This window comes from Macrobrachium nipponense, chromosome 34, assembly GCF_015104395.2.
Source record: "Macrobrachium nipponense isolate FS-2020 chromosome 34, ASM1510439v2, whole genome shotgun sequence".
In the NCBI taxonomy this organism is placed as follows: domain Eukaryota; kingdom Metazoa; phylum Arthropoda; class Malacostraca; order Decapoda; family Palaemonidae; genus Macrobrachium; species Macrobrachium nipponense.
The window spans coordinates 14,473,710-14,495,960 of NC_061095.1; the positions used below are offsets into that span (position 1 = coordinate 14,473,710).

At 37.1% G+C, this 22,251-nt stretch overlaps 1 protein-coding gene across 1 annotated transcript in view; it reads right to left on the bottom strand.

Moving 5' to 3' along the window:
* LOC135207924 (transmembrane protein 179-like) overlaps positions 1–17,335 on the bottom strand; it is a 53,351-nt gene extending 36,016 nt beyond the window's left edge. The window contains exons 1-4 of the mRNA XM_064239875.1: positions 17,097–17,335; positions 12,900–13,076; positions 9,639–9,767; positions 2,476–2,560 (exon numbers count right to left, since the gene is read on the bottom strand). Of these exons, the coding sequence (XP_064095945.1) occupies positions 2,476–2,560; positions 9,639–9,767; positions 12,900–13,076; positions 17,097–17,206 (501 nt within the window). The 5' untranslated portion in view covers positions 17,207–17,335. The remainder of the gene's footprint in view (positions 1–2,475; positions 2,561–9,638; positions 9,768–12,899; positions 13,077–17,096) is intronic.
* Between the last annotated feature and the right edge of the window lie 4,916 nt (positions 17,336–22,251).

The following is a 22,251-nucleotide window of genomic DNA, read 5'->3' on the forward strand; positions in this document are numbered from 1 at the left end:
TCTAGCGTCTTCGTTCTCCTCAGAGGGAGCGAGACCCTCCGAGAGATCCAACTCCTGCGCGGGGAGGACGTCTCTGAAGACGAAAGTAATCTTTCAAGATTCGAATTCTATGAGATTATGAGCCATGACATCACCTTTAGACGAATCTTGACTATGAGAGATGTTCAGAATCATTTCTAGATCATCTATGCTATTCCAGTTTTTCTGCAGGAAAAACTGGAGGGGTGTGAATTTCAGTCTATTCAGGGAATAGTCTCCTTCCTGAGATTCATTACTATTCTCTGATTCTCGGCGAATGTCTGAAGAAGCATTACGTTGTGCGTCCAGCCAAGCGTCCAGCCGAGCGTCCTGCCGAGCGACACGCTCAGCGCTGTCGTATTTGGCAGCGGAAGGAGAGTCCCTCATAACCGAGCGAGGGACGTCTCGGCGTGCTAATTGAATGCATCTCTTGCAAATCATTCTTGTTTCGAGGGAAATCATGTGTGCTATGCAACGGTAGACACGGACAGAATTCTGTTACCTTGCGGTAAACAGAACCGAAAAGGTTTATATATATATATATATATATATTATTGTTATTTTTTTTTTTGGAAAAAATTCTTGCAAAGTGAAGATGTTCAGTCATGTATGCTAGAATTCCCCTCAACCCGAGGCTAAGCCGTGATTGTAGGGTAGAAATACGGTTAGTCTGTCAATCCCGCAGGAGAGAGAGAGACGTAACCTACCGCGCATGGCAGACAATCAGCTGGAACTGAGCTGGCATTAGTGACAGCAGAGAACGTTCGTCGTTCTCGCACTGCTCTGCCTGAGTTGCCAGCTACTCCATTCTACGAATGAATAGGTTTTCTATCATCCTAGAGCAGAAAGAAAAAACCATCAAACTGGTATATTTAATCGAAACTGAATTTGCTAAATATAAAAGGCTGACTTGGTATTGTCATAACAATACCTTAAATGTTTAAAAATAGGGAAACCGGCAACCCCTGAATAGTTGCAGGGAGAACCGATTAAATGTAATAAGAATAATCGTACTCTTGGTTGTCCTCCGTAGGAGTATATAACTTGAACCATACAACCGCTTGATAGTAATATGACGTAAGGGCAAAAATAATATTACTATGATACAACAACGCTTGTTCACACTTACCCGGCAGATAAATATATCTGACTGGTAAGTTTTATGAACAAACGTAGAGTATTGTAGACACTTGGACAGCTACCTCCCTACTACATTCTGCCTCGCCGAGGTAGGGAGAGCCATCACGCGGTAGTGTTTTGTCAATGAGAAATTATACGCTTACGCGATAGAATGAAAACTCATGGCATTATCACTACACTTCACTACACTATTAAAACTTTCCAATGCAAACATGATTCCAGGCTACGCAAAGATTTAAGAATCACAGATAGGGATAAATTCTACTGGACGGGTAACTTGTGTTACACACCTGGAGGAAGACCTCCTTACACTATCACGTTCTAGTTTACTATTCTCTGATTCATAAGCCTTCCACGCAGAATCAGACATATTTTCACACTCATTGCAGCGGTCATCAAACATACAAACATGTTTCCTACAATTCGCGCACACTGTATGAGGGTCTACCGAAGTTTTCGGTAGCCTAACCTTGCATTCTTCCACACAACATACTCTGGTGCTAGTCGAACTAGATCCAGACATCGTAAGTTTAAGGAAAAATCAAGCCAAAATCAAAACAATCTACCATTAGCGAATGCCTAACCACCGATCTAAATCAAATAACCAAAAATCAATCGGGATACTCAAGTAGCCAAAAGAGTTCCAAAATCCAATGACGGAGGTGCTGAAAACACGTGTTGACTACACCGGCGACACAGAAAATCTGACAGAAAATGGGAATGGTTCCTTACGCCCGCCTCCCAGCGGCGGGAATGGGTACTACCACCTGGCCGACCACTGCGTGTGCCGGGAGTTTTGAAATTCTGTCGGACTTCGGAGAATACAGCTATATATATATCTGGCAGGTAAGATTCATGAACAAACCAAAGAACAGTCAAAGCCAAAATCAAAATCAAACCACGATAGCGTATGCCAAGCCACAAATCCGAATCAATAACCAAAATCAATCAAGATACTCAAGTAGCTGTGAAGTTTCAAAATCCTAAGACGGAGGTAATGAAAACAGGTGTTGACAGTACCGGCGACAGAGAAAATCTGAATAGAAAATGGGAATGGTTCCTGATATCCGCCTCCCAGCGGCGGGAATGGGTACTAACCACCTGGCCTACCACTGCATTTGCCGGGAGTTTTGAAAGTCTGTCGGACTTCGGAGAATACAGCTATATATATATATCTGACAGGTAAGTGTCATGAACAAAATGAGAATTTTCCATGAATAATGTGTACATTTATGTGTTCCATAGAAAAATCCACAAATATGTGGGAGTCGACTGTACTGCATGATGATTAAATGATAATGAATGAACCTTCCTTACCTGCGCAGTTCCAAATTGCATGTAAAACATTGAAGTGTTGATCCCATCATCTCGGTCAATGTCGTTAGTAGTTGCATCTTCACACCTGTGGACAATTCAGTATGGAGTAGAAAGAAATGGCTTGGAATTCACTATAAAATCTACAGCACAGCAAATGTAAAACTAAAGAAAATTGGCAGTCATATTTAGATGTGTTTGATAATACATAATTATCTTCACCCACAAGAGGTTACAACCATGCTGTCCAATGGTGATATTTTCTCCTACCAATAACTTACCTGCATACTTCTTGCTTTCTTTCTTAAAATTATACGGTACACATAATGAATACTTGAGGAGGGGCTGAAATAAATTACGTATTCAAAAAAAAACAAAAAAAAAAAAAAAACGAAAGAAATGATCCAATTACTGTAAATAAGACTTCAAGGGCATGTATACAGTGCATAGTACATATATAGCTATATTAATTCTGTAAAACTCTTCAAAAAACCCAAAAAGGTCAGTAAACAATGAAATTCCAGTGAGGTGGTACAATGGGAGTGCCACTTTTCCGATGAACATTCACTGTAACCCTCTGACGTTCCGATAATCTTAATTGATGTCTTTCTATTAACAACAGTTGAAATTTTGATGATGATCTGAAAATTTTTGGTCACCTTCAACTTGTCACTCTGACTTTTAATTTTAAAGTTTTCCATTTTTTAATATGCTAAAATAAAGCAACAGTATTTAGCTTCAAAATGGTACTATAACCACCAATAAGAATGAAACAATGATACATATTTCTATGCTCATAACTAGCCACAGTGTGATTTGCAACAGACAAACTTCAAGGCATTCTCTCATGAGTATTTCAAAGGCTTGATTAACATCTATCTTTACTCAGGACATTTATAAAAGAGTAAGGAATGCAATCGTCATTAATACAAGATATTTTACCTGGACCACTGGTTCAAAATTCTTAACTAATATATAGTTTGGAAAGTATTGTGAAATTAAGATATGTATCATAGGATAAGGAAATACTTTTATCATGGAACTGTACAAAAATAACTTGATCATAACAACTCTTGAAAGTACAATAAGTAATTAACCTCATATGAACAAGTTAATTTGTACTGAAACATATTGCACATAATCCTACTTTAAAAATAAACTAATTTTCATTCACAAAATAGATTTCCAAATACTACTGCAGACGACGAGTGAATCTTTTTTTAACATTATCCATTAAAATCTACATTTTAAATGTCTCTGTTCCCACTTATATGCAACCAGGTCGAAGCAGTGATACTAAACAAGGTCCATCATATAGGTTTAACTGTCTCCGTACAAGTCCATCATTATAGGTAATGTGACATTTAAATACATGGAATATATAAATTTTCATAATAAAATGTATTATCTGGATACTTACCTACTGTTAAATTTAGCTATATCTCCCCGCTGATTAGGCGAATCGGCATTCAAACAAAAAAATCGAATGGCTGCCCGGATGACTGCCTAGTTTACCTGTTCTCCACCAGGTGTGTTTCGAATGTTTTAGCTCTTGTCAGAATTCTCCTTGACAGCCCACTAAGTTGTGGGGAGGCTGGGTGGGTCTACTTTAACAGTAGGTAAGTATCCAAATAATAAATTTTATTATGAAAATTTATATTATTTAAGATGAATCTTACCTACTGTTAAATTTAGCTGATTCCCACATTAAGAAGAGGATGGTGGGTAGTGCAGCTAGACAAAATTCCGCTCAGCCATTCGAGCTAAGGTTTCTTTTACGAAACCCAAAACATTCTCACCTGATCTGGAATCCTTGGTGGATTTTACTACCACCAGAAGTTGGATTCCATTCAGGGAGCAAGGCTCTCATACGTATGCAGCAAAGAGGAGCCTTGCAGAGAAAACGGCTTCGATTCAGCCAGCATGAAACGCAAGCGGTATGAGGGACCCCTGTGCCTGGGTCCAAAAGCCCTATCAAACGACAGTCACTTAAAATGAATACCTTTACAATATGCAGGTACGCTCCTATACAAAATTTGTACCTTCACGCTCCCCAAAAATATTAAAACCCAGGATTTAAACAAAAGAGCCTAAAGAATTGCTCTTTTTCGATTCGGGAAAAGACTACCCACTACTAGTAGTGGATTAAGGGCTTTACTTTTTTCAAACACAATTCTGTATACTTAAGGTAGTGATCAGGCAAAACTGAATTGCACTTCTATACTGTGACACATCAATCCTATTCTGGAGCGACAAATTGACTTAACACTAAATGAAGTTGCAACTGCTCCTCACATTATGAATGTTTAATTTCAATAAGGTAGAAGAAATGGAGCTAGTTCGCATGCACTAGCCTATCCATATGTTACAGAGGACCTTGTGTTCCTTGACAAAGTTTCTAAAAATCATAACACAAAAGGTTAACAACTTTGCCTCTTCCAAGCTTAACCTTCACAAATACATTCTAGGTTTTCTAAAACCACAATACAAAAGTTAACTTTGTCGTAAAGTTTAACCATTGGCAAAGGCATTATAAGTTTCTAAAAATCACAACACAAAAGGTTAACTTTGCCTCTTCCAGGCTTAACCTTCACAAATACATTCTAGGTTTTCTAAAACCACAAAACAAAAAGTTATCTTTGCCTTCAAGCTTAACCATTGGCAAAGACAGCTAGGTTTTCTAAAACCACAAAACAAAAGGTTGATTTTTCCCTCTTCCAGGCTAACCTTTGACCTCATCTGTTTTTCTTAAAACCACAAAACCAAAAGTTAACTTTGCCTCTTCCAGCATTTACCTTTGACAAAGATGTTCAAGGTCTCTAAAAGGATGATAAAAAATGTTGTAGGTTTAACCTTTAAATTTAAATGCTCAGCGGGATAGAGAAGTTTCCTTTCCCCCCCCAAGGGGTTAAATTGGAATTCTTATAGGGAACTGTAAACCATAGCCTTAACATCACCCTAAGCTCTAAGGCAGAAAGGATAAGTAGCATTCCCTTTACACCAGCTAAAAGAAGGGTGCTGACAGTAAATTTACTTATTTACCACTGCTAAATAAAAGGTTTTACAGTAAATTCAGATAAAGTTTAGACCCACAGCTAAACTCCAGAGAGAGACTGATATAGAGATGAAGGGGCTCCAATCTCAACACTTTGCAGTGCTGGTCCTCAGCAAGATCTAAAAGTACTTGATGCAATATCGAGGAAAGTATGTATGGAACGATAACTTTGGAAGTAGACAGAGAAAAGTCCTATCTCCTCTAAACAGAAAACATTGACGTCTAAAAGGTTCCAGGTGCTGAAAATTCCTCCAGAATGGTACCCTCAGCAACACACACAGACCACTGCTTCTGACCCCCCTTAAAATTAAGGACAGATCCTATCATAACTTGAAAATCTTATTATTGGGAGGGGACATTCTAACACCTCCAAGCAGTTAAGGAGATGCCTATGTCAATGGAACTGTATGGAGTTGCGTAGTAGAGTTGATTTCTTCTCAACGGAAGAATGAGCCATCTACCAAGAGCATTGGAAATTCTGAAAAGTTTTGCCCTGAGGCTACAAGGGCTCTACAGGAGACTAAGCAATTCTTGAACATAAAATTGCTCAATAGAATTCAGAGTAGATACAAGGGGCAGGCCTATGAGTCTGAATTAGGCAAAATTTAAGGAAACATCCACTGCTCAAGCCTGAGGGCCAACAAAGTAGTAGTAATCATTCGGATGTCCCTGTTCATCTACCTGCTAGGAAGCTAAATGAGTGTTCCTTAAATCCACACCAGGTGCCAAACTTACAGATGTCAAAGCCCTTGTAGGCAGCTGTTCTTCCTGAATCCCCAATTGCTAAAACACTGTCCTTCCACAGAATGGATGATCAAACCAATATGTTGTTTCATTTCACTCAAAGCAGCAAACTTCCCACAAAGACTTTGTTTCTGACCGGGAATAAACCTGCTAAGCATCCTGATGTCTTTCCACTGCCCTGACATCTAAAAAGTTTTACCAGGTTTAGTTAGACCATTCTATGTTGCATGAAAGTGTAATGACACTAGTTAAACTCTGTGTTGCATGACAGAGGGAAAAGACCAAAACTTGAAATTAGGTTTAAGAACCAAATGGACGATTCCTGGTTACAGTGTCCCTCCTACAGTCCTGGAGCCAAAGTTGGTTCTGGATTACTTACAAATTTAAGGAAAGTTATTTGTAAGTCGTAATTCTTACACTGAAACTGTACATTAATTGAGCATGATTATCTGAAAATAACCCGTGAGGCCATGTTTCCTAATGAGGAAAAGCCCTTACCATATAGGAAGTTTCTTTCAGGTCTAAAATCTTCAAGCAGCACATGCCTATTCATCTTGACCGACAAGCATGCATAACTAAATATCATCGCCACATCACTAGATAAGAATGGAGATATAAAGAATTAACAACATAATGCATAGAAATTGGGCCAGAGAAGCAAATGGTTCTTGGCCTTTGGAATACTGTTGACCGAGTGGGCTAACTTGAATCACTGATTCAGTAGAAGTGTCTTGCTCCTAGAGTCAACACCATCTACCAATGGGCAACAAGTCCCTGACATAACTTATAGAGGGCTGCACACTAACCCAAACTAAGTGCACAAAACAGCAATACCTTCTAGTAAAAACCTCTTGAAGGAACTTACATGACTGTGGATGTATGGTAAGTGGAATACATTCTGCATGTATACCACAAGTCTGACCATTCTTTGGAAAGGCACTAAAACCATGCTAGAAAACCAACAAGTATATGGGCAGACACTGTTATTCAGTCTCCAAATGTCCAAGAATATCTCCAATTACTTATGGGTGTCTTCCTAAAGAATTACCTTGGACCATCATTCCCTCTATATACAATCTCCTACTAAAAGAGACTGAGAGATCTGCTGAAGACAAGGGAGCTATAAGAGGGAGATTAAACCAGTGGAGGACAACCAAAAACCATCACAACTGCCCTTCACCGTCTCCACCATATAACATACTAGTCCCAAGTCTCTCCATGAATGTTGGGAGGTTGCAACTGTCCATATCCCAAAACCTGAATCTGCACTTATCCCTGAAAGGTATAAAATAAAACTACCAATAGATAATCCCGAGCTGCAAAATCAGACAGGAAGTGAAAGTGTTCTCACTTCTTCCAAACAGAGTGAGTATCAGCATGAGGATATTACCCTGCAGCATCAGAAATGAGTTACTTGTTTCTTCGCTAAAAACTCTCCGCTGGGTTGGCGTCTCCACCTCTCTTGAGAAGTTGCAGAGACGAGACAACGTAGATAAACTGTAATAACTCAAGTTAGACTGAAAATCCATCAGCATGTCTGTCAGTCTCGAGTTCATTTCCCCACAGGAAAGAGAAAGAAAGCGAACCTCCTGTTAAATACAATTAAAGGACCAATATGTGTTGTACAGCAAAAGTCAGCCTTCGGCTCTCCACGACTTTAAAAGACAAGACGACAAGCCAAGGCAGACACAGAGGGAAATTGTGTCCAAGGACGAGAAAAGTTACAAAATGCAGGGTTCCCAGATGTATCAGACCAAATTATCGTACCAAATCTCTTCAAATGATCGTATTTTGATTAATAATTGTTTATCATACAGGTCAAATTATCGTACTCGTACAATAATTATCGTACATCTGGGAACCCTGGTCTGCAGTCCACACGAGTCGACAGAGGGAGAGAGAGAACGAGGCGCCAAAAAGGTGGGAGGCGGTGGGAGAGAAGTTACAACAACGCTCCCGCCTCGTCCGAAAGCAATCGTATATACTTGAAAGCATTCCTATATGAAACTAAGTTAGAAATCTCTGAAGCTAGAATATCTAACTCGGTGAGAACTTTAGATACTACAGACAGTGTAGACTTGAAAGAGGAACATTAATCGAGGCAGTAGTAAGAGGTTTGCCGATAACCGAAGAGGAAGCACGCAAAAAACAAACACAAGCATTACGAAGAAAGGGGAATATGCTAGCAAACAAGAATTTAGAATAACCAAAAACAAGAGAGATAAACAGTTAACCAAGTCGACATATCTATACGTGTAAGAACTCGGTGTACACAGATACATTATCATCTCAATAAAATTTCTATCCTATATCATATATTATTAGGCCTATGCATGCTAACACCTCAAACTAGGTGTTGAAGACGACAGAATGCGCCTACGGAGCGAGAATTAACGCTTACCGAAACGGTCCTTATCTGAACTCTTTAACGGTCCTTTGGCGAACGCTTTAAACGAGATTCAGACCATGAAAAGGGCGAAGTAGGTATTGGGGGGCACAGAATCCCATCGTCCCGAGAACTGACCCGGTTCCCCGGGCAGCAGACGTTTCCAACTGTCGCAGGGCAGTCCTAGGCTCGGGCTACGTACAGACGAGGGCACCAACACCTTGCTTCTAACAGGGAATGCGAAAATGAGCACACACTGGAGGGATTCCGAACGTTCCCGTCACGAACTAAGTTCAAACTTTATTAGAACTAAAAATAGGTTAATGTTCTAACTTCTCGTTACGCTTTTCCTGAACCGAATGGGGAGCAGAAGGCGGAGCTACAATGGAAGTCAATACTAGCCTACTAAAATGCCTAGTCTGAGTAGGGATAGCCTGACAGGTTTAAGTCCTGATCTAACTAATTGCTTTCGCAATCTATTAGTTCCAGTCTTTCCTATATCTCACATATTCAGGCATAAATTCTCAGAACAATTCCCTACATTCTTCACATCTAGTAGTTCCAAAATCACACACTGTACCCCTGCCAGTATGTACAAAGGAATGTTGATCAACTTCCAATTCACCATCCTGGTTACACCAAAACATTCCTACATAGCCTGACGTTATTGGTTTTACTTCCGGCGGAAGATATCCTAGGAAAATGAAATTACAATACCGTAAACAAGTGTAAAACAGCCAAACATCATAGAATACCAACAATCGCCTAGCTGCAATGGCGGCATGGAGAATTCTGACAAGAGCTAAAACATTCGAAACACACCTGGTGGAGACCAGGTAAACTAGACAATCATTCGGGCAGCCATTCAATTTTTTTGTTTGAATGCCGACTCGCCTAATCGGTGGGGAGATATAGCTAAATTTAACAGCAGGTACAATTCATTTCAAATAATTTAAACTTAAAGTATGTACTGCTACTCACGTTTCAAATCGCAACATAATGGCATTGCACCAGGTCTGGTATCCAATTGTAATCATCAGCGCACCAGCAAGGGCTGCCATAGACATGAAAAGACTTAGCAGTATGTCAAAGAAGGCACTCAGGAAAGAACTGAAAAAGAAAGTTATTAATTATACCATTTAGAAATACAGAAGGTATTTTTACTCTGCTAGTTCCTCTGGCATTGTCATTCACTGCATAAACCTTAGTTCATTTCCAAGTATCAAAGCACATTTCATTGAAATAGACTTAAATGTAAGTACATAAACCTGAGGTCATTTCCAAGTATTACAGTACATTTCAATGAAATTGTCTTAAATGTACTGCAAAGATAAATTTGAAAGCTAAGCAAAAATACCTGAATCTTCATTAAAACATAACATGATTCATGTCACACAGATGCTTACAATGTCAGTAGCACTGAAATCACCTGTGAGTCACAATCAAGTTGGAAATCTCTTTCAATGTTAAAACCAAAAATACAATATTGGATAATGAGTAAATGGCTAACTTTGGAAAACTACAGTACTTGCTTTCCACCAACTAAATATCATGATTAAATGTTAATATCCGCAATATGAACTTTAAGAATTTGGAGGTTACTCATGTTCTTCAGATACAAATCACTGTCATACTTGGTGGTATGAGCAAAACAGACCAAATCATAATTTCACATGATCTCACTAGTAAATCTACCTTCATTAAAGGTTTACTAAGATGGTCTTGGAGATGCAAAGCAGCAAGAATATGACCTATATTGTTTAGTCCTTCTCAAATAGTTTAAAAATGCAGGAAGAATTAAAATACTGCAAGGCTGCAATCTCTCTGGAGGTGCATAACCTGGAAACTGAAGTTCTTTAACCACTGGTGAGGGTAACATCTGCATCTGCAGGATATCATGACCTTATAAAGATTAAGGTTGTTAAGAGGGCTTCCACCAGCAGCTCATAAAAGGTTCTTAAAAGAATATAAAGCTTTAACTAATGTGAAGTGCCACTTTATAGGAATCCTCATGGGCAGTTTTAAAAGTATGCTCGACATTTGTGGGATGACATGAGGGCATAGCATCTAAAGGTGCGTCCACACGGTCAAACAATGTCCGACAGACAAACAGTTACCATATCATAGGTGAAGCAGGATGACGTCATAAGCGTTGAAACGATGGACGTAGATCTAGCAACAAACAGTGGTACCAGATGAAGTTGTATACCAATGTTTTTACTCTGCTCACAAGACAAAGACCGGCAGACAATTGTTAGTTGGTAACAATGTTTGTCCGTCGGACATTGCTCGTCTGTGTGGACGCACGTTAAGACAACTCAAATATTACCATTAATCATAGTTATAACTTCTTGAGAAATAGAGGGAGCATAAAGTATCAAGTTCTAGTAAATGAAGATAATTCACCTCGACTATATGATTTGTAGATAGATGTCTGCTTGCTAGTTACAGGATCTATATATAAATTATTTGTTAACTTTGCCTTGCAATTAGTACAAGCTACTTTTTGTTGTTGGTTCATAAGATATATCAAAGATGAAGAAAAATATATCTAGCCCATAGTCAATATCAGTCTTAGCTGGGAACAAATGGAGACAAACAAGATGACAAGTATCTCCTCTGATGACAAGACTTGTCAATATATCATGTCAATCTCAGTTTCATTTGTGGTCAAAGACCAAAGGTTATTTTTGAGATAATGGACTTCTCTTCCATACTATTACAGTCAAACAATTTTAATTTCATCTACATGCAAGCAGTTTTAATTCACTCAGTTTTAGATAAATGTCCATTTTTACTTTTGAGAACCTGCCCCAAACTAGTTCCCCACACAGCCATGAAGTCTATGAAGTGAGGTTGTTATGGCCATAACCATAGCTTTTCACCCACCTCTACAGGACTAAGCCACAGAGGTTATGACCATAGGTGTTTGAATAGTATAATTATTCCCAAAGTAGAAGTGTGGGTGTTTGACCAGTGATTTTACTCCAAAAGCAAGTCTCCTGTTGTGACCACAGCCAAATCCCATTACTCTGTAAGTTTATTTTGTGGAATGTAAATCTCCTTGAAATTAATATGGTATTTACTTTGAGAAAAGAATTCTGTGACTATTATACTGATATATCAAGATGTTTCCTACTTTGCATTGTACAAGAATTCTGCGACTATAATACTGATATATCAAGATGTTTCCTACTTTGCATCGTACAAAGTTCAAAATGAATACATTTTAGACTTTATATTTCACTCTGGTACAAAAAGTAACACAAAAATTACCATATCAGTAAAATAGGAAGACAGAAGCATCAAAACAAAATTATGACCAGTATTTGAAAATGAGTACATGACTGGCAAGGTTAGCATAACCAAAAGGCTACTGCTAGGAAGTTGGAACAGGCCAAAAGATCCCCGTTTTTTTAATCCGAGAGATGACTACAAAAATGAATAACTGAAAATAAGACAAACAAAATAATAAAATTAACAACTACTGTCAGTAAATTTAGTTAATTGAAACCAATTTTGTATATGAAGTATGAGCAAAGGCACCCTGAACTTAGGGCACTTCCCTCTTATGACAACCATTTAACAGGAAAATGAACTGAGAAACTGACGCAGCCTGTCAAACCTGGATAAACGGGTACACAGTATTTGCAAAGCAATAGATTACACCCTAACATGAATATATTCAGATGAGTCAATGATACAGTTATGCTCTGATGCATTATTCAATCCACACACAATCAATAAGTACCATTCATATGATGAAAAAATTCCAATCAAAGATGAACTGAATACAAGGATAAAACTCATGAATAAGAGTATTAATTTCCTTCTTTGTGCTTCATATAGCTGAAAACAAACATTAGCAGGGAAACTTAATAAACAAAACAAACAATGGGAAGACAAAACAAACAATGTTGCTGACAAAATACTGTGACAATCAGCTAAATATTGCAACTACCACAGTAAATACTGCACATAATTTGATTTCTACAGATACCCCTCTTAGCATAAAAACAGTTCAGTAAATGAAGGCAGGGTAAATGTTATAGTACCTCCTGAATCCTATTAAATGGGAATGGTTCTCTCAGTTATACCTTCGTTTCCATCCACTACAAATGGAACAACTGCAAAACTAAGTTTCTGTAATCCCCACAGCTAGTAGCCTTAATGGTAGCTTATAGTAATTACACTTTATGCAGATCCATTTAGTGTCAGTTCAAGAAAAATACTTTAACTAACCTCTCTGTTCCTCTGCATATCTGTGCTATAAATCGGTAGACCTGAACAAGGGCAATGAGTAGGGACACACCAGCCCAACTTATATTATAGGTGCAGAAGCCTTGGTGGCCCCAATTAACCACCAGTTGACCATCTGATTCACGCCATGTACCATTGCTGAATAAGAGACAGTGACCTCTGAAAAAGGAAAATACAGTTATATCATTGAAAAAGTTAAGGTACACTAAGAATACATGTGAAGTCATTTATTTTCCTCCCATTAAAGCTTTGTACTTAACTCTCTTTAATAAAGTAATTTTCAAAAGTATTTTTTGCTTAATTATTTTCTCAAATTTGAGAATTATATAGTTTTTTTTACAAGTTCAGTCATTTATAGACTTAATTATTGTTTTGATGAAGGTCAAGAACCATTTCAGGAATTTACAGCCAAAAATTTGTATGAAACAAAACATGACAAATCCACATTAAAATCTAATTAATAGTGTTACTTAGCCTGATGGTGTTGTACCCATAGTAACCTCACGGAAAAATCCAGTGGTAGTTCTAGGTAATAACTCCATGTTGGGTATTTCTTTGGAAATTACAGTTTCCTATAATATTTGGGTTGGTTATTAAGAATTTACCATTATTTTTGGGGGGTCGACTGTAATTAATCCCCAGGGGCTAGTGCTAAACACAGCGAAATACACTGAGTGCCTAAGTCTCTTGTGGCTTTCATATTCGCGGGACTGTTCCTAGCAGTCCGTGCAGAGTTATTGCCTAGAATTATCAATCCAGCTTTCCCTCTGTGGTGCCCCAAACTGTAAGATGTAGGCTAAGGTTGGGGGTCCACTATCTCTAAAAGTAACCAAGGCCTACTCACCTAGTACTGAAATGAATGTCAGAAACGTTCAAAGTATATATATTAAAACAGAGAAACTGGATATTTTCAAGTATAAAAAGTAACAATGGTAATATTTGTTTGTTTGTACAGTGTTTCTGCGTTGCATGGAACCAGTGGTTATTCAGCAACGGGACCAACAGCTTTACATGACTTCCAAACCACGTCGAGAGTGAACTTCTATCACCAGAAATACACATCTCTAACCCCTCGATGAAATGCTCGAGAATTGAACTCGCGGCCATCGAGGTGACGGGACAAGACCACACCGATCACTTAACAATGGTTATAAGTAGAATAGGGTAAAACACCACGGCAGGCCAACCCTCAGCACGGTGGACGGGTCTTATTCACTCGATATTTAATTGGTGAAACAAGAATACAATTGCAACTTTAAGCATACCATTTAAAAGACTGAAGTTTCGTCAACATAATGTGATATATGAAAGCCCCATACGAACTAAAATAAGCATGTGAGCTCTTCGTAAAATATGTTTTCAAGGCAGTTTTGAAATCCAATATGGCGGCTACGTTTTGCATGGAAGGTTCTGATCAGTGACGGCCACCATCTTTCCCCAGCCTTCCCAGCACTCATTTGAACAATGTTAGCGTATATATGTAACGTTTATTGATCTTACTCAAGATTGCAGTTGTAATCAGCACAATAAAACAACATTTTGTTGCCTATATTAGTGAAAGTATGAAAACTTGTTATTCCCGAAGTTATGGTTTGAACTGAATTCATTCTTACCTTGTAATCGGTGGTTTTTATCCTTACTGCCATCGCAACTGAAACTCCACAGTGCTTATTTGATTGTTATTATACACATTTTGGTCTCAGTTCACTCCACATTGCACTTTAAACCCGTTGCTGTTCCTGGTTTCTCAGCGCGCGCGCCACAAACACAGTTACGAACAGCAGATGACGACAGACGACGAAACAGCAAAGTTTTATTCCCTAAATTGTTTACTTTACTCGTTATTTAGTTTAAATTTACTTTGTTATTTAAAAATTTTGATTTAATTCATGTATATTATCCCTTTTTTGCAACCAAATTACCCCGAAAAATTACAGATATTTCTAAAGTAGATACAATCAAATGTTTCTAATGTTTTCGTACATCTGGCTGCCGAAAACCATAGAGGAACGATTACGGATACGTGCATAGAGGAACGACTGCGGATAACTGAATTATATACATATTTTTTTTTTTTTGCTTTTTTGTTTTTGCTAGCACTTTTCATTGATTTCAGTCTTATTAGTATTTTGAATTTCTTTAATAATCGTATGCCAGAAATAAATGTAACCTTTAATGTTTGCATGCTAAGAATGGCAAAATCATCATTGCCACATTAGTGGAGGCTTCACACATACGCCGTTTCATTATTATAAACTGTTTCCATGAATCTAGTTGTCATAGTAATGCAATAATGATAAAATTGCTTTAATATTTATGTATATATACTTCCAATACATAGCCTAATTTCACCAATTTCAACGTTTTGTTATATAGTCTTATACCCAGTTTGGAGGGTCAACACAAACCGAATGGCAACAGAGAGAGAGAGAGAGAGAGAAAGGAAGGCACAGGAACAGAGAAGGAAAGGGGTGGCGATGGAAGGGGGGGGGGGGGGGTAGGTGGAGCTTTTTACGTGTGTTCATATCCATTTCTGCATAATGGAGTTTTTGTCTCTTGGTACAAGGACAAGTGTCGTTATTCTTTACGATTAGTGATTCATGATACCCTTAAAAATTATGGCACTGGGTGTACTGCACTATAGCAAAATCTCGGTCTGTTACGAGTGTTCGTTACAGAAATAGGTATTGCCCAAAAACGTGCTTGCACTGTCTCTGAAACTCATAGTAGACATGCTGCTTAGTTGTCAATCAAGTTTTTATAACCAAGTATTTTTTACAAGCTAGCTATTGAATAAATTTGTATTTTTCTCAGTCAAAACATATGCCCCTCAATGCTAACTTTCCTCTTTTAACGACTTTCTGGTCATTACAAACTCAGCCTCATAATTTCTTATGGTGCGAAAACAGACAGAGGCCCAGGGACCGAAAACGATTGCGTCACACTACGGCGGTAATCCGGCAGTAAAACATCTTCATATATCCAAAAAGTAAAGAATAAAGATATATATGCGCATTACGATTATAACAATTACATGAATAGCTGATAACAATCTGCATGAATAACTGGTAAACTGTTCTGCAAGACAGTTGAGTATAGCAATTATTTACAATAGGTACGAAAGTCAAGATGTCGTGACGTCATAATACAGAACTTAAAAGAACGTTCTAATTCAGAAAAATAATTACTTAAATTTGAGTTAGAGTCGAGTTACTTTTTCAATAACGAATATTTTCAAATTAATCATCATAAATATGTAAAATATTGATGTTTTACTATTTATTTAAAAATTAGCTAAGAGCACGCTTCCTGTCATCTTCTACCAAAACAGTTGTTTACTCCTAACTTGTTTGTTGGTGAGAAATCGTGTTTCGATTGTTGTGATGAAAAGTGCCCAGCGTCTGTGGGTACAAGTGGTGTGCGGATTTATCACAGGAAATGGAAAGTTTGTTGACACAAGCCACTCTGTAAACATCGAGATGGCGTCAATCTTCGAAACATTTTTTGTTGTAAGTAAAAATTTCTAAAGCGTTTTGGTGAGATTTCCACTGCCGTGGCCACCCTTTTCAGTACCCTCTGTTTAAATCTTAAAATTTGGCCTTAATTTCTAACTTTGGAGAAAATACTTACTTCGAAAGGAGAGTAGAGGTCTTTAGCTCCGTTTCTCACCAACAACAAGTCGTGACTGATGCCCATCTCCAGTGTCAGGACGCGTTATAATGTACTTTTTCGGAGGGTGGCAAGCGTTGATTGTAGGTGGCCTGTTTGGCCTGCCGTGGTGTTTTACCCTAATAGGCTACCATAAAGAATACCATATAGACTAGCTAGCCTATTGGTGACTTTCGTGGAGGGCTGGGCTTAGCCTACAAAAGGCCTTAGATCTGACCGAAATACAAATTAATCATATCCAAACTGCTTCTAAGTACACAAATGAAAGTGATACCGTAGATCTACTTTGAGACACAGGCTACCTTAGGTAGTAGGCTAGTCAAGTTCTGAAAGAGAAATCCCTAAAGTATGTTACGCAAATACCCTAGCCTAACCTTACACAATTATATGAATCAAATAGATAATAGCAAGAAAATAATAATAAAACTGACGAGTTCCCTCAAGAACATGAACCAATCAAGCAAAGTCAGTCTATAGCTAATTACCTTAGCAACAGCAAATTTTACTCACTTGAAATCTACGAGATGAAAAGACACTGGGATGATGATACAGAGCGCCAACAACAGGGCTAATAAATACGTCGTCACTTGTGACCACACCAGCACGTTATTCAGCCCCATTTCGAATAACACGAGCCCTTCAGAGCTAAGAAATTAAAGAGGTTTAGCTGGTTTTTTTCCCAATATGATCTCAATATCTTCTGCGTTTTGACACAAGACTAGGTTATAGACGCCTGGAGAAAAACACTGGACGTTATAGACGAAATGAAACAAAAGGCGCGGATAGGGCGTTATATGGGATTATATTGCGAATCTAATTCTTTTTAAACCTACTTAAGTTGTGATGCAGAAAAATGGTATGCAAAGGTAGGAAGTTACATAATGAAGTGATAAAAAAGGCCGAAAGTCGTTATTGATTTGATTAGTTTAAAACAATACATAGAATACTTAAAATGTTATTTTGCCCTCCGTTTTGTCTCCTACGACAACGGTAACGATTAGATAGGTGCTGATAATCAAAATGTACACGCTGTAGTGGATAAGGATAACATTTTCCCGTCATTAACATTTTGTAGTACAGCACTATTTATGCAGATAAACGTTCGGATCATATGTATATATATATATAATATAATATATATATATAGATATATATATATAACTTGATCACGAAGTATATAAAACGTGATGCTATGTATAAATAAAGGTTTTTTTGCCACGAAGGAAAAAATGAAAAAGCGAGATAGCCAAGTACTTTCGGTCCTGTTCGGACCCTTTACTGAGGCAAACTGATTTTACAGAGAACAACATATTCAAATGAAAGCTTAATATACAAACTGACACTACAAGATTAGCAAGCAATAAGGGCGATTTTCACTTCTGTAGAGTGAAAATTGCCCTTATTGCTTGCTAATCATGTAGTGTCAGTTTGTACATTAAGCTTTCTTTTGACTATGTTTGTTCTCTGTAAAATCAGTTTGCCTCAGTAAAGGGTCCGAACAGGACGAAAGTGCTTGGCTATCTCGCTTTTTCACTTTTTCCTTCGTGGCAAAAAACCCTTATATATATATATATATATATATATATATATATATATATATATATATATATATATATATATATTCCCCATCACTTCTTCCTAAACTGTTGTTCCCCTTGGCCTTGACAGCAAAATAAGCAGATGTAAACAGAAAGATACAAAGGACAATAATTATAATTCAGTAAAGATTATAAAAGTGATTTGAGGGAGTACTGAAGGAACTCGGCCGATAAAGATGTTTATTATATCAGGTCTTGTATTATTTAGAGGTTGATGGGGTGGGAAATTTAATAACCTCGTCAAAATTTGCCTTGCAGGAAACAATAATAAACGGAAATAGGTTATGAGAAGTGAAGAAATAGATCCAGGTCTTAATAAAGAGAATATTTTAAGGATAAGAAAAAATGGAACCATAGTCAAAATATCGCGTTCAGAGAAAAAATAGATATGGCAAACTATACTCTGTTTTTTTTTTCCATTTGTCCATCCGCCTGTGGTGTTTTTGTATGGTAACAGGGTCCGAATAGGACCGAAAGTACTCGGCTAACTCATTTTTTCATTTTTTTCCTCCGTGGCAAAAAAACCTTTATTTATAGTTACGCTATGTGTAAGTTTTAGGTAAATAACAGGATATCTGGGTGTACATTTGCAACTGAAAAGTGTTTTAATAATTTACTGTATCCCAATTACACCGTTAATATTCGAAATAGGATATTGTTATTATTGTTAAATGTAAGCTGAATGTAACTATCGAAAGCCCGGGACGCAGTGTTACCATACAAAAACACCACAGGCGGATGGACAGATGGGAAAAAAACAGGTTCTTTTTTTTTTTTTTATAGTTACAATTAGGGTTGCCAGACGTCCCGATTTCGCGGGACATGTCCCGAATTTGATCATTTTGTCCTGAGTCCCGGACAGACCCTCCCGGGACGGCCTTTTGTCCCGGATTTCGTTCATCATAAAAAAAAAGTAAATAATGAAATAGACTAATAATAAATGAATAAATCAAATAAAGATCATTACATTATAAAATAAATTAAGTAATGGTTTTCAGTTGAGATTATATTGATGAAAATATAATTTGAATAACCCAACGAATCAACGATGCTGCTAAAAGTTACGTGACGACTGACGCAGTCAATCGTGTTTGCAACTTGTTCGGTTGCTTGGCTGCGGTCCGGTGAGTGGCGAGTTGCACTGTTGCACTCCTGCATCAGTACTGTATTAGCCTCTCATTCAAGTGTTTGTGTCGTTACTGTTTGCTACGGCCTACCTTTTTCATCTTTAAAAGAAGATGTCAAAACGTAAATGTAAGTTTCGAGATGAATATTCCAGCGAATGGACATTTATCAAACAAGGCAGGAATTATTATGAAGCAAACTGTCGATTATACCATTGCAATTTCACTATTGAACATGGAGGGAAGAATGATATCAAGAGGCACATAGAAACCACAAAGCACAAACAAAACGTTTCCTCCACTTCAAAAGATGATAAAATAACAAATTTCTTGATCAAGAAAAACACAGATGAAGAAACTAAGATAATAGCAGCAGAAGTAGCCATGGCTTTCATACTGGTTTGCCATCATCAGTCATTAAGTTCAAATGATTGCACGAATGTAATACTGCCAACAGTATTTCCTGGTTCCAAAATTGCAAGCAAATTTTCTAGTGCTAGGACAAAATGTTCTGCAATAATTAAAAACGTTCTAGCTCCACATAGCATTGCTGAAATTGTTTAAGATATAAATAATTCTTTTTATAGCATATCTACAGATGCAAGTAACCATAACGCTGAGAAAATATTTCCGTTGATTGTACAATATTTTTCACGGAAGAATGGCTTGCAGATAAAATTATTGCGAGTAAAATCCCTCCCCCAAATGAGACCTCGGAAACAATTTCAAACTTCTGCAGAGAGAGCCTCATCGAATTAGGACTAGATGTTCAAAAATGTGTAGCTTTTGGTGGCGATAACACTAATACTAATTTTGGTGGACGTTTACGTGAAGGCACAAATAATGTCTTTTCGAAAGTCAAGGAAAGCATGAATGACTCGATGGAAGGTGTAGGATGCTCAGCCCATATTCTCCACAATGCTGCACATACCGCTGCCAATGTCTTGTCTATTGATGTTGAAGTAATCGTTGTTAAAGTGTTTTCATACTTTAGTATTTACACTGTTCGAACTGAGAAACTGAAAGAATTCTGCGACTTTGTTGGTGTTCAATATGCATCAGTTCTCTCTCATTCTAAAACTCGTTGGCTTTTTTTGATGAGGGCAGTTGAGAGAATCCTAAAATTATTTGAAGCACTGAAATCTTTCTTTGCTTCTGAAGAAAAAGCTCCTCAAATTCTTTTAGATTTCTTTAACAATCCACTGAGCGAAGGCTACCTATATTTTGTTCACAGTCTTGAGTAGTATGTATTTAGCAACAGGATTGTGAAGATTGAAAAGAGAGATAACAGCATTATTGAAGTGCTCGGCTGTTTAAAAGAAATAGTTGCTTTAATAAAGGCAAGAATGGATGAAAAGTTTATTCCTCTAAGTGTTAAACGGTGCCTTAAAGATGATGAAATCACATCTCAAGAGATGAAAAAATCCTACTTGAGGTGGATAACTACTACGTCCACTTGCCATGAATATCTTAAGAAATGGGCTTCATCGTTAGAAAGTTTTGATATCTTTTCATGGATGATAATTAGATACACTTCCAGCATGGGAACAAATACTGTCTAGTGTTAAAAAACAAAGGTGTAAACATGACGACAACATCCTTTTCTGTCAGTGGTCAACATTTAAAATACTCCTTGATAAACAAATGCAGAGTAAACCTGAAGAATGAATGACCAAGATGTGTCATGAAAAATGGCTCTCTATCCTACAGCAGTTCGACTTCGAAGAACAGTATTCCGAGATATTAATTTTGTTTCAATATTTGTTTAGTATACCTGCGCATAATGCAAATGTTGAGCTTGTCTTTTCTATGATGAGTGCTCAGTGGACTGACGAGAGGAATAAACTGGATGTGACAACTATAGAGGCTATTTTACAGTGTAAGTGGAACAAATTGTCATTGCAAAGAATTTTACTGGCAGGTATTAGGAAATATGAAACTTCTAAAGAAAGCAAAATCATCTGAGAAATACAAATAAAATAAAAAGTTCAATTTTCATTATTTCTGTGCATACAATTTTATTTTCATTTATCTTCAGTTTTCATATGAAAAAGATACTTTGGTATCTTAATTATTTGTAATGATTACAAATTTTCGGGATTAGTTTTCCGTTTGCTTCAGTTTCTTTATTGTAATTTGCATTAAATATAGTTTAACAAATTTTTTTTTTCTTTATCCTCTATTAAAATACTTGCTTGATGTTTTTCACTGCGTCTGTATCTATTTTATAATATGCTTATTTGGGGATGTCTATGTATTAGAGAAATTTTAAGAATGTCCCGGATTGCTTATCTTGAAATCTGGCAACCCTAAGTTACATGTATGGCCAATTCAATCATTTGTTCTTTGATACGTGAAAGGGGATTAAACAGAGTTTCATATAAACATAATCACTTTAACTATATTAAAAAAAACACAGCAATCTCTTCAATTTTATTCGCAGCATAATAATTGTAATACACACACACACATATATATATATATATATATATGTATATATATATATATATAGATATATATATATATATATATATATAATATATATATATAACAAAGACACTCGTAATCTTACGTTAAGCATATAACATACACCACCTGTCCTTTTAACTCAAATTAATTTCCTACGCAAATTCTTCTATCCACGTTGCTTACCACATGATAATTACTGTTTCACGCCTGCTTTCATTGCAACTTTATAATAATATTTAATTTTCGAATTTAACGTTGTGAGCAACGTCTAACAGTTTTCATTTTGTTATTTTGTACCCTTCGAAGTATCATTTCACATGTCTCCTTTCTGATGTATTTGCCGAGATGGGCGTGGGTCTATGAACCTCATCGCATTATTATTATTATTATTATTATTATCACTAACAATTTACCCATCCTTACTAAAAGCATATTCATCTGCTGCTTCATATAAGTGACTCTCTAGTGTTTTTT